The sequence below is a fragment of the Nansenia antarctica genome, assembly GCF_963989245.1.
Source record: "Nansenia antarctica genome assembly, chromosome: 9".
Taxonomy (NCBI): domain Eukaryota; kingdom Metazoa; phylum Chordata; class Actinopteri; order Argentiniformes; family Microstomatidae; genus Nansenia; species Nansenia antarctica.
This window is the reverse complement of record NC_137679.1, coordinates 2,339,015-2,352,168: the sequence shown is the minus strand read 5'-3', so window position 1 is coordinate 2,352,168 and position 13,154 is coordinate 2,339,015. Positions and strand designations below refer to the sequence as shown.

Sequence of the window (13,154 nt, the reverse complement as noted above, 5' to 3'; positions counted from 1 at the left end):
TATTGAGGGATATTTTCAGTATACATTTGTGAAATTTCCATTTTATATTGATAGAGATTTGATATATAGGGGATGGGGGGTGTAGGATGTTTTCAACTTGAACTGAGGGAAACCGACAAGGTCAGCGATGCTTAACGGCGAAATCATTTTCAAACGTCCTTGCTCCAGTTTGCTCTTGATTTCTTTCGACTTCAATCAAAGTGCCTTTTTTTGCAGATGATTATTCCTTAATTCCATCATCCTTCTCACCGATTTCACCTTCAAACTATTCTTTTTGTCAATCATGCTGTTTTGTTTTTAGGGTTTTTATAGGCATGCTATGAATCAGCCACAGAGTCAGACCAGCCAATCAGATGGCTAGTTTGTGTACGTGAGGTGTCTGGTGTATCCCAGCCCAGCAGTCAGCAGGAGAGGATGGAGGGATCCAAATGATATGATAATAATATATCTAACATCTCTAACACACAGTCTTAACCAGATTGTTGTGAGATCAGCAGTGACCTCCTAGTCCTAACTGCATTCACCATCAACCCACGTGTGTCTCCCTCCCTAGTAACCAGAGGCAACACCTTCATAACTCCTGCTATTTACTGCTTAAAACGTCTACACCTTAACCCTAGTCAGAACATGAACTACTCTGACCTCAGATCAGTTTTATCATTTTAATCTTCTCATCATCTTCTACAGTGACACACTCCACGTTCACTTATCACTTATGCACACCGTTTCGGTATTTTAATTTATAGCTACATCGTCGTCATCATCATCGTCATCATCACAGCTTTGTTCATTAAGCTCGTTAACAAAGACGTTTGTGGTTTGACCGCGGTCGACCGCTACAGCGGTCCACTATCACGGTCGAGGCCGGAGAGCGAGAGATGAGATTCATCATGTTACTAAAAGTGGCTTATGTCCTAGAATCATCCCACCTGACTAGGAGAGGCCGTGAGAGGGGAAGGTGATGTGGCGGAGGCGTAACGTTAGCACTAGAACAGCCGTGCCTGACTCCTACACAGAAAAACTGCAAAATATCTTCATACTAGCTTATCCTGATGTGATGTTGAAAATGTAAGGATACTGGGTGGTAGAACGCACATATCTAGGAAAGGTCATGAAAGGAGGGTCCTGAAATTTGATCGAGTGCAAAGATAGAACATGTTTCTTTACTCACAGGGGTTAATGACCCCACAACATGGCTGTTCTAGTGTTAGGCCACCATATCGGCCTTCCCCTATCCGTTCATCTCTGATCTGTGAGGACGGAAGACGAGGACAATGAAAAGGAACGCAACATGAGACAAGTTAGCGTGTCAGGTGATAGATGATAGATAGCTGCAGTAATGATAAACTAATCTGTACATTTGAGAAGTAAAGGCGCAAAAAAACTCCTCCTGCACGCCTGTTATTTTTTAATGTAGATAATTTGCACTCGAGAATAAACAACATTTTTGCTTCTGAATCACTTCTGCTGCCTGTGTTTTTCCATGTTGCGGTGGGGGGGGGGTTGATGAATATGGGTGTATGGATGCATGGTTGGTGTGTGGGTTTCTCTCTTCTTCTCTGGTGAATGAGCACAATAACACACGTGATGCACTTCCTCTCCTGGTGCATGATGGGAAGGAACACACGCAGGACAGGCCTAGACGCTGGACTGGGAGGTGAATAACCACGCTTGCATGGGTTTGACGGCTTGGACACCACGCACATGACAATACACTGGTACACACACACACACACACACACGCACACACACACACACACACACAGACAGACACACACAGACAGACACACACACACAGCCACACACACGCACACACACACACACACACACACACACACAGACAGACACACACAGACAGACACACACACACACGCACACACACACACACACACAGTCACACACACACACACAGTCACACACACACACACACACACACACACACACACGCGCACACACACACACAGACAGACACACACAGACAGACACACACACACACAGTCACACACACACACACACACACACACACACACACACAGTCACACACACACACACAGACTGACACACACACACACACACACACAGTCACACACACACACACACACACATACATGTTTCCATGATTGTAGGGGACATTTGAGAACATGTAGAATCACACTGGTTGTCTTCTTCTGTGGTGGTTGGGTTCCTCCTCTCTGGATCAGTCTGATGACAGTGTAATAATCAACCCTTCTTTTAATCCTAAAAAAATCACAAGTGTTTAATTTCTGGTCAGTTGAAGATGGATTATGAGTCACGAGCGCCTAACTGTGGAGTAAGAGAGAGTGACACCTCCGACCTCTGACCTGACATTTAACATTAGTCATTAGTCGTTTTTATGCAAAGAGATGTACAAAGTTAATTTAGGTTAAATTAAGTATTTGATTGGTCTTATGTCTTACGCGAGGTGTCACTCATTTCATTCGTGTAGCTAATGTCCTGCCAAGGTTTTCACCAGTCTGGTCTCAACGAGGTTTAAACCTGACACCAACTGTCACCGCAAACAGTGACTGGTTTTGTATTGATGAGTCATACTTTCTCCATGCAGAACAGAGACATAATCATTCCCTCAGGACCTATCAATAGAACATACAGTGACTGTGCTTCTTGACGTGCTGTTTATTTCACAGCCCTACTCGGAAACAAATGCTTCCCAAGGGTTCACGTGTCGCTTGTTGGCTGTTGTCTGTCGCCCTCTAGTGGAGGAGAGACTCAGAGCAGGCCTTTGATTCCCAGCAGCAGCAGTGGTGGGACGAAGGGCAGAAAGCTCCGGAAGTGAAGGCAGAAGAGCGACGCGTGGCCGAGGGGAGGGACTTCACCGGAGAGAGAGAGAGGATCGGAGAGAGAGAGAGGATCGGATCGGACGAGTGGGTCACCGCCATAGCCCGGCCCGTGAGAACGCCCGCGGACCTGGATCCCCTCGACTACGACCTGGACCTCAGCCGCGAGGTAAGTCCACTGTTTGAGACCTCAAATCATTAATTAATTTGACCCCCGAGGCGGCTCTTATAGTAGGTAAAAAAAGGCACGGCTGTTCTAGTGTTAACAGCATCCCCCACTGTTCTGACCACACGTGTTTGATTGGTGAATGTTGACCTTTGTGACCTTTGGGCCGACAGCTGTCCACGCCCCGGAAGGTTCCGATCCCAGAGCGCTACGTGGAGTCGGACCCCGAGGAGCCGGAGAGTCAGGAGGAGAGGGAGGAGCGCCAGCGCAGAGCAGAACGCATCAAGACCCTCCTGGCCAAGTCCAGGTAACCTAGCAACCTCCTGGCCAAGTCCAGGTAACCTAGCAACCTCCTGGCCAAGTCCAGGTAACCTAGCAACCTCCTGGCCAAGTCCAGGTAACCTAGAAACCTCCTGGACACATCCAGGTAACCTAGCAACCTCCTGGCCAGATCCAGGTAACCTAGCAACCACCTGGCCAGATCCAGGTAACCTAGAACCCTCCTGGCCAAGTCCAGGTAACCTAGAAACCCTCCTGGCCAAGTCCAGGTAACCTAGCAACCTCTTGGCCAGATTCAGGTAACCTAAAAACCTCCTGGACAAATCCAGGTAACGAACGGCTTCATGTCCATTCAGTTTCGCTGACACGGTACGAAAAGTAGTAGTCGTGTTTGGTACTTGGAAGTAGAGTTGGTAAAAAGCGACAGGTGTCAAACAGCTTCACAAGGATCTACAAAATAGTCTTAATTTAAGACTTGACAAAGGCTACGGCTGAAACCGTTGGTCCTATTAAACCACGTTTAGTTGCATCTGGAACTTCAGTGTGCGGCTTCTATCTCTTGCAATTTGAATCTGCTCCGTTGCCAGCACTTCGCCTAGATTTTCTGCGGTGTGCGCTCTCTCCTTTTCAATGTAGCTGTTGTATCGTGTCTGACGTGGGTCTGTATTGACGTGCGTATGGTGTGTGTCCTCTGGTGTGGTCAGTGTACAGAACAGGCATCCGTCCTCGGGGGCGTGTCCCTCGCTGGACCTCTCTGACCTGGACACGGCCCTGAGGAAGCAGGAGAGGATCATGTCCGTGTCCCACCGCCTGGCCTCCGAGGCCTCGCGCAAGAGCAAGCAGGTCGCAGGTCAGTGTTACACACACACGCGTTGCACCACAAACAAGGGGTTAAACTCGTTTGCAAACTATGCAGTAAAAATGTGGAACGCCCTTCCTATAATCTTAAAGGAGTGCAAAACACTGCCCACCTTCAAAACCACTCTCAAAAAACATTTACAGGAGGCTGCAATCCGTAACTGGACCCTCTAAATCAAAAATCAGATTAAAAGACCCGAACTACCCACTGTACATACTTTGTGTTTTGTCCCCCGCCCCCACCTGTGGTGTATGTCCCCACCTGTCCTACCCGCTGTACATACCTAATGTTTTGTTATATTGTTCTTCCCATGATGGATGTATGTTTATCTTGTAGATAGTACTAGTTATTTGTCTGTATTATCTTGTAGATAGTACTAGTTTTTTTTGTCTGTCTTACATGTAACGATGAATTGAGAATCAAGGACCCCAATTGAAATAAGCCAGTGGCTTTCTTGGGTTTTTATCCTGTTAGTTGACCTTGTATGTAATATGTACTTTCATGTACCTACTCATGCAAATCTTCTAATAAAGTTTTCAAATCAAAACAAACACACACACACACACACAGTCACACACACACACACACAGTGAGAGAGAGAGAGAGAGAGAGAGAGAGAGAGAGAGAGAGAGAGAGAGCAACGTATTGCGAGATGGAGTAAGGTGAAAACCTATCCACATGTTGGCAGTTTGTCCCGATTCTTCACAATGACAGAAATAGTCCCACGTCACAACATTATACATTTCTAAAAACCACCATGTTCTAGGCTAATACTTTTCACAGCCATGTCCGTCATGCCATCAGATGTTTTTCTTGGCCTATTAGCTACCTTCATATTTACATATGTATCAGACTGGGAGACAGAGCTAGTCTGTGTACGTACAGGTCAGTATAGTAACTATAGTAACTGACCCTCTCCTGTCCCTGGTTGGTCTGCAGAGTTGTGTGAGTCTGGCCTGGGCTAGCGGTGAACAGGTCTGCAGGTACACTTCATCTCCTCAGGGTGGTGTGGTGGGCTCACTATGTGTGTGTGTGTGTGTGTGTGTGTGTGTGTGTGTGTGTGTGTGTGTGTGTGTTGTTGTTGTTGTAATATGTTTGTGGTAGCTTAGCTTTAGCTTTGGATGGTATTTCTGCTTTCACCAAGTCTAACGGTTGTGTGTCACTTCTGGTGGTTGCTTTCCTGAAGTGAGGTGGCTCCCAGCGTCAACGTGTTCTTGTGTCTTATTACCAGCCCTGGAGTTGAGGGGGGATGAGGGGGGATGGCATCACCCCCCTGAAATAAAAACAGTCAAAATCATCCCCCTTCTAAAACTGCCATCCCCCCTTTCCATCCCTTATGTCATTTTATCAATGAACGTGGTATTACTGCTATTTCAACATTTAGTTTTGTGCATATTGAGTAAAATACTGTGGGCGAGGGAGGGGGCATGCACACATGCAATGACATGTTTATACCAAGTCACTGACACTGAAGTCACTGACGCTGTGGGGATGCTAAAACTGTATGATAAAATCCACCATCTCCCCTGATTTTCTTTTACAACTTGAGTACTGGGTATTATGTTTGTTTGGATGTGGTGCCTCCTGAAGGATACACAGAAAAGCAAAGTCTTGAGGACCAACATCTTTAGACCAATCACAACAACATGACCTTGTGACCTTTCTCTTGTTTCAGCCAACGCCGTGTCTGAACGCTGACTCACCAGACTCACCAGAGGAACCGACACACAGACACGTTGATGAAACGTTGTCTGGAGTTGACAGAGAGAGAGACACTGATTACACAGATTTTTTTTGTAATGAATGCCTGGGTGATTTGTTTTGTAAGGCTTTTTATTGGAATAGATAAAGAAGCAAGATGTGTATGTTTTTTTAAGAACCCAAAAGAGTGCTCTAATATTGTTGAGTGAATTGAAGTTTTCTACTTTGCTTTTTTTTGCACTTTTTATGGCATGTTGTGTAATGTCTAACCTCATTGAGTCCAGGGGAATCCTTTTGCAGAAAGTAGCTACAAAGGGGTGGAGACCTGTTTGACATGAGTGATGCCTTTGAGTGATGCATTCAACCAATCAAAAGACTTGCTTGGGGGTGGAGTGGCAAAAAACTGAATTGACCTATCGCTAAGCCACGCCCCAAAATAGAAATTGTCCAATCATATCACAGCAAGTCACGACAGGCAGAAAACTCGGACAAACAACTCGCTAATATCTGATGGTGAAAAGCTTTTAGACTAAATATTCTTGTCATCAAAAACATGTCTATTACTTGCTGTGGTAAATCAGAAATCAGAAATGTGCCAACTCCCGCCATTGTAAGTCATTGAATGTCATTCAGTCACTGTCAAGTGAAGCGTTGTTTGTTTGTCCGAGTTTTCAAAGGGGCGTGGCTTAGCGACAGGTCCATTCAGTTCAGTTCTGCAAAATAGTCCGACCCCAAAAAAGCTGACACACATAACAACAAGCAGCCATGCGACAGGCATGTGGGGGGAGGAGTCTTGGGATGTAACAACCAATGAAATTGCGAGCGTATTCTCCCATCGCTCCATCCTGTCCAATCCAGAACGTCTAATCTAAACTTCTCCAGAAGAGGTGTGAGAACAATGTCATTTGGAGGTCTGGATACACAGAACTATGTAATTTGTAACACTAGTTGAATAGCTTTTTCTGTAAGTACAATATATTTTCTAGCTGTGTTTTTTCAGTTATCTGTGTACTTCAAGAGTGACATTTTAATTTTTTTAAATAATTAACATTTTGTGAGACAAGAGAAAAGTCACAGAGAAATAATGAAATGAATCATCATACATGTATTATCTTTGAGAAATGAAAGTGCAATTTGTGCACCAAATTGTTTTTGAAAGCCAAGTTTTTAAAGCTTTCATGGTCCTGTCAATCAACTATATTGTATTTGTGTATAATTTAAACATAAAGGAACCATAATAGTGTTTTATTGTAATAAAGGTTTTAACAAAAATGTTGTCTACGTTGTGTACATGTGTAGTATTATCTGTCTCCCAATAACAACTGCCAGTCATTTACACTGCCCTCCTCAAGTACTGGACAGAGGAACCATCTTGGATTCTTTTAGCTCAATACTCCAACTGTTTGGATTTAAATGATATTTACGGTAAGTAAAATTGTCCTCATGTAATGTCAATGTTTTCTTCACTCAGTGTAGTATAAATGAAGCGCTATGTGCAGTAAAAATGTCATGAGAGGCATCTGTTCCTTTGTTTAAAGTGGTATTGGTTTGCACCACTGCTCTAGTCTACTACATATCCAGGCTTCAGTTGTAGTTGTGTGTGTGACTGGAGGTATGTTGAGGTGTGTCTGACTGAAGGTGTGTTGAGGTGTGTGTGACTGGAGGTGTGTTGAGGTGTGTGTGACTGGAGGTGTGTTGAGGTGTGTGACTGGAGGTATGTTGAGGTGTGTGACTGGAGGTGTGTTGAGGTGTGTGTGTCTCTGGATGTGTGTTGAGGTGTGTGTGTGTGACTGGAGGTGTGTTGAGGTGTGTGTGTGACTGGAGGTATGTTGAGGTGTGTGTGTGACTGGAGGTGTGTTGTTGAGGTGTGTCCGGTGTCTTTTCATGTCTCTGCTTCACAACTTAGTAGCATTTATTTCCAATTGAACTGAATTCAAGTTTATTTTTGTACAGTATTTTACAAGGCCTTCTGTCACTTTGGCTCAGTTGATTAACATTTACTATAACCATCATTTGCTATAACCATCTTTTGCTATAACCATCATTTACTATAACCATCTTTTGCTCTTTTTGTCTTGTAACGGAGTCTTAAAGGTGTACTGTTGTGTGATTGCTTCACCATGTACCACAGGTTCACTGACTGAACTAGTTATCACTTTATTATTCATCTAATATCTCAAATAAGTGTTGCAACTCCGCTCCCAATCTTACACACGGTTTACAAATACATTTACAATTGTATTTCATTGTGACAAATGACAATATAAAAAAAGCATGATATGTCAGTTATAATCATGACTTGTTATCCCTCCTGTCTATGTTCATCCCAAAGGTCACACGGCCCACCCTGTGAAGGATGTGGTAACTCACTTTATTGAGACCGTGTACATCTTCCTTACATCACGGTTGGACTACGGAAGGAGTATGTGAAAAGACTCTGCTCATTCCATTCTGTTTCATAATCATAATCAATGGCACACAGATCAGTTACAGAAGGGTTCTGCTTGTATCAGATCAGTTACAGAAGGGTTCTGCTTGTATCAGATCAGATACAGAAGGGTTCTGCTTGTATCAGATCAGTTACAGAATGGTTCTGATGTATCAGATCAGTTACAGAATGGTTCTGCTTGTATCAGATCAGTTACAGAATGGTTCTGCTTGTATCAGATCAGTTACAGAAGGGTTCTGATGTATCAGATCAGTTACAGAAGGGTTCTGATGTATCAGATCAGATACAGAAGGATTCTGCTTATAGAACACTTCTACAGAACACTTAAAATACGTCAGTTTTCCCTTCTCATCCAGTTTGGCCAGCTGACCAAAGATGAAACAAGGAAACCGTTGTGGCAAACCTGGCTTTGTTCAACAGTCACCTCGTTATCGAGTACAATACAATTCTCAGCATTGAAACATAAAAAAAGAAGACAGTCTTCAACCACAAAAATTGACAGCTAATCACCGAGGTGGGACTTCAGACAAAAAAAGAGCAAATGGATGTACAAATCTGTGGTTCAGTGTTAGAAAAAAGGGGGATTCCTTTCATCATCCCGGTTTTAGGACGACTTGACAAAGGCCATTTTGAACCTGTGTTTCTTGTCCTTCTTCTCCTCCTCCTCCTCATCCTCATCCTCGTCCTCGTCCTCCTTGTCGTCCTCGTCCTCCTGGTCCTCTGCGCTTCCTGCTTCCTGCTCGTCCGTGGTTCTGTCCTCTGGGCTGGTGGACGGGGGGTCGTCCTCCGGGTCCTGTGGGTCTGCGGGGCTGTCTGGGGCCTCGGGGCTGTCTGGGGCCTCGGGGCTGGACGCTTTCTCTGCTTCCGCATCATCGCTTTTGCTTTCCGGGGGCGGCGGCGGCGGAGGTGAGTCAGGCTGGAAGGAACAACAGGAAGAAGACATGGAGGAGTGAACACCGCGTGAACGGAGCAGCACTCAGGTACGCACTCAGGTACGCAGGTACGTACTTCACAACGCAGGTCACAATCCAGGTCATCTGGATTAGTCGGTTTGCGCAGATTGCTATTGCTGCTAGCTATTTCATATTGGGGTTTTTTCCTGAGTTGTTGAACACTTGTTGTCCATCCGTGCATTTGTTAGATCTGATCATCTTGCACAGAGTTGATTGACTGCAATGTTGGCAACTTGGAATGCAACCATTCTATGCAATTATGTCTCAAATGGTTATAGTCTGACCCAATCAAAAACAGTTTGAAAGTAGAAAACTGTCCAATTGAGACGTAATTCGTTAGCCTCATAGCCTAATTGCTATGTAAGTAGCAATTATATAAGTAATATTTGGCCAAATGTAGATATCTGCCTAACTCTACCCTCCTAACACTGCTGATTCACTGGGCATTATTGCCTCTATGACATCAGCCTATCAGAATGCTTGTTACATTCCAAAATCACTATCTGCCCAAGTCATCTCTTTGACAGAGGCATGTTTGACTCTACATACAAAGATGGCTCGGCTGACCACAAGTGAAGCATGACTTAGGTGATTATACTACGAGGCTAACGATATGCTACAATCGACGGTTGAACAAAGTGAACGATGCACTCTAATGTCTGAGGTTGTTGGTTCTCACCTCGCTAAAGCCCAGGCCACAGTGTCGTCTGTTCCGGCCCGACAGCTTCCCGTCCAGACCCTGCTGGTACTGGTGCTCCAGCTCTGAGTTCATCCTCTGGTCCTCAGAACCTGCAGAGGGAAAACTAGTGAAACGCCAGTCACATGACCTAACAGAGCAGTCACATGACCTAACAGAGCAGTGCTGTCCATCCATCGATACGTCTGTAGTCAAGCCATTACCCCAAGCATACAACCTCCCCTACCCCTAACCACCTCCCCTAACCCTGCCACCCCCCCCCCTCCCCCCCTGGACATTGCTGTGTTAATTGTTCCCTGTGCCTGTTCGTTAACTCTGTGTTCTATGTGCTCATGTTATCTGTTGCTTATTGTTTCTGTGTTTTCTGTGTACCCATATTGTCAGCGTCTTTATAAATATAATGAATTATTATTATTATTATTATTATTATTATCATCTGTGTTGGGAGTTATGACGGTTCGTTATGGCCTTGGTGTAGGTTTGGCGTAAACCAATCAAATCAGCGTTGACTTTGGAGGCGAGTGGAGCAACGCAGGGAGGGTGAGACTGTTAACTCTTTGTGGAGCGGATAAAATTACCTGATTTATCTAAATGATTGGGGCACAAAACATAAAAAAATAAAACTCAAGACCCCTTTATGGCGCCAGGCCTCGCTATTCAACCCTCTGAGCTTGATGAAGTGTCCTGGGGATGAAGGCCTAGAGATCCATTTAGAGTTGGCATGTTGTGAGCTTAGAATGATAAGGTTCTATCTCCGTTTAGGGCAGTTCAGAGATATTGAGCGTCAAAGTTTTTACATTCCATTATGTTTTGTGAGATGGAACCTTTGTATTTTATTAATTACTAACTAAAACATTTCAACATTTTAAAAATAACACCACACAGGCATTAATAAACACCTAATGGATCAGATTATGTAAAAAAAAAGAAAAAGAACAAAAATGGAGATAAAACCGTATAATTCTAGCGTCACAATGTGTTGTTAGCAAGGAGAGATGAGGATTCCTCACCACTGCGAAAGTGGGATGTCGACTTGTGATCACCAATGATTAGCTTTCCAGTATGCTCTTTCTGAAACAGAGAAAAATAAAATAAGAGACTGTACACAACAGAATCTTTTATAGAGATATACCACTGTTTCTTTATTGTAGGAAGAGGACATGGACATGTTAGGGTTCAATAGGCTTACAGCAATAGAGGAAAGTGTGTTAAACCACAACAAGAATTGTAAGTAAATGTTCTGTTAACTCAAGGTGACCAAAGTGATGCATATGATTGACTGAACAAACCTTCCCTGCGCCCATCAACCGCAAAAACTTCTGCTTTCTCTGGACGTCGCCCAGATCTGCAGATTCCCATGGCGTGGAGCCATCCTCCAGGAGAAAGAGAAGACATCAACAAGACAGGTTGTTACTTAGCCAGCCAATGACCCAACCAACACAACATGGAGCGTTGCCATAAACTCTTATTAGCCAATGCGCATTTACGCACAAAACCGTCTGTCATTCTTCGAAACAACGCCTGTCCAATACTCTTATTTCCTAAAGCGCACCGTCAACACCGTGGCTGAGCTGACCAGCTGGCTGACTGACCGGGACGTGACCAAGTCAACTGTCCGCTTACGGTGTTGACCCTGTTGCCAGACCCCCCCTGGGCTGCATCTCTACCTCGACAACTCGTGAGCTTAGAATGATACGGTTTGATTGATTGATTGAAAACTTTATTAGAAGATTTGCAGGAGTAGGTACATGAAAGTACATATTACATACAAGGTCAACTAACAGGATAAAAACCCAAGAAAGCCACTGGCTTATTTCAATTGGGGTCCTAGGTTCTATCTCCGTTTAGAATGATAAGGTTCTATCTCCGTTTAGAATGATAAGGTTCCATCTCCGTTTAGAATGATAAGGTTCTATCTCCGTTTAGAATGAGAAGGTTCTATCTCCGTTTAGAATGAGAAGGTTCTATCTCCGTTTAGAATGATAAGGTTCTATCTCCGTTTAGAATGATAAGGTTCTATCTCCGTTTAGAATGATAAGGTTCTATCTCCGTTTAGAATGATAAGGTTCTATCTCCGTTTAGAATGATAAGGTTCTATCTCCGTTTAGAATGATAAGGTTCTATCTCCGTTTAGAATGATAAGGTTCTATCTCCGTTTAGGGCAGTTCAGAGATATTGAGCGTCAACGTTTTTACATTCCATTATGTTTTGTGAGATGGAACCTTTGTATTTTATTAATTACTAACTCAAAAATGTCAACATTTTAAAAAAATAACACCACACAGGCATTAATAAACACCTAATGGATCAGATTATGTAAAGAACTACATTTTGACAAAAATGGAGATAGAACCTTATAATTCTAACGTCACGCCTGCTAGCTGGACCAGCTGGCTGACTGACCGCGACATGACCAAGTCAACTGTCCGCTTACGGTGTTGACACTGCCAGACCCCCCTGGGGGGTGTTCCATCAACATCGCTAAAGGAAAATCCAGGTTTAGTCTGATAAATCTCGCGAGAGTTCTTAACAATATCCAGGCATATTCTGATAAGTCTCGCGAGAGTTATCAAACATAAGCCAGGATTTTCCTTTAGCGACGTTGATGGAATACCCCCCTGGGCTGCATCTCTACCTCGACCACCGTAGCTAGCCCCTAGCCTAGCCTAGCTGCTTAGCTGTTTACTAACCTGCAGACAGTCTTAGTGATTATAGCAGCTAGCCGGTTACACCTACTTACTTCATCTGGAGAGGCGGGTCTCTTTGTACCATGTCGCTCCTCTGCAGAACTCATGTTCCACGGAGATAATAATAATAAATGTGCTTTTAATCAAAGTATGTAGTGATATAGGCTAGTCTCTATACGAGCTGATGTCACTAGCTTAGCTTAGCTGCTGCAGACCTCCACGGGACCTGACACGAACCCACGCGAGACCTCAAATACACTACGCGTCGTCACTTCCGTTCAGAGCAACGCATCCGGGTATTTTGCCCTCACTTCATGCCCTTAAATGAGGCCCCAGCACTTTTCCGTGCTCCCAAAAGGGGGCGTGGTTGTTCTGATGACAGGGAGGTGACGAATGACTGCTGGCAGAGTGTCTGGCAGAACACAGGTTGTTATGGCGTAACGTTTCCTCTCTGCTATACAAATAAAAAGTTATTATTATTATTGTTATTACTGGGGTACGGAAGTGCGTTTTCCAATGGGGTTTCCAATGAATGAATGAATGAATG

The 13,154-nt window shown here is 44.1% G+C and overlaps 2 protein-coding genes across 2 annotated transcripts in view; one reads left to right on the top strand and one right to left on the bottom strand.

The window, feature by feature from the left end:
- Positions 1 to 7,086, top strand: part of plekha7a (pleckstrin homology domain containing, family A member 7a) — a gene marked incomplete at its 5' end in the record, with an annotated part of 150,994 nt that extends 143,908 nt beyond the window's left edge. The window contains 4 exons of the mRNA XM_080539141.1: positions 2,737 to 2,985; positions 3,156 to 3,289; positions 3,966 to 4,111; positions 5,796 to 7,086. Of these exons, the coding sequence (XP_080395267.1) occupies positions 2,737 to 2,985; positions 3,156 to 3,289; positions 3,966 to 4,111; positions 5,796 to 5,818 (552 nt within the window). The 3' untranslated portion in view covers positions 5,819 to 7,086. The remainder of the gene's footprint in view (positions 1 to 2,736; positions 2,986 to 3,155; positions 3,290 to 3,965; positions 4,112 to 5,795) is intronic.
- A 1,215-nt stretch (positions 7,087 to 8,301) lies between these two features.
- Positions 8,302 to 12,823, bottom strand: cUnh11orf58 (chromosome Un C11orf58 homolog). Its single transcript, XM_080539078.1, has 5 exons — positions 12,661 to 12,823; positions 11,210 to 11,293; positions 10,931 to 10,991; positions 9,903 to 10,012; positions 8,302 to 9,186 (listed from the first exon to the last, which is right to left on the bottom strand). The coding sequence occupies exons 1-5, from the start codon at positions 12,712 to 12,714 to the stop codon at positions 8,875 to 8,877; spliced, it is 621 nt and encodes a 206-aa protein (XP_080395204.1). The 5' UTR covers positions 12,715 to 12,823; the 3' UTR covers positions 8,302 to 8,874.
- Between the last annotated feature and the right edge of the window lie 331 nt (positions 12,824 to 13,154).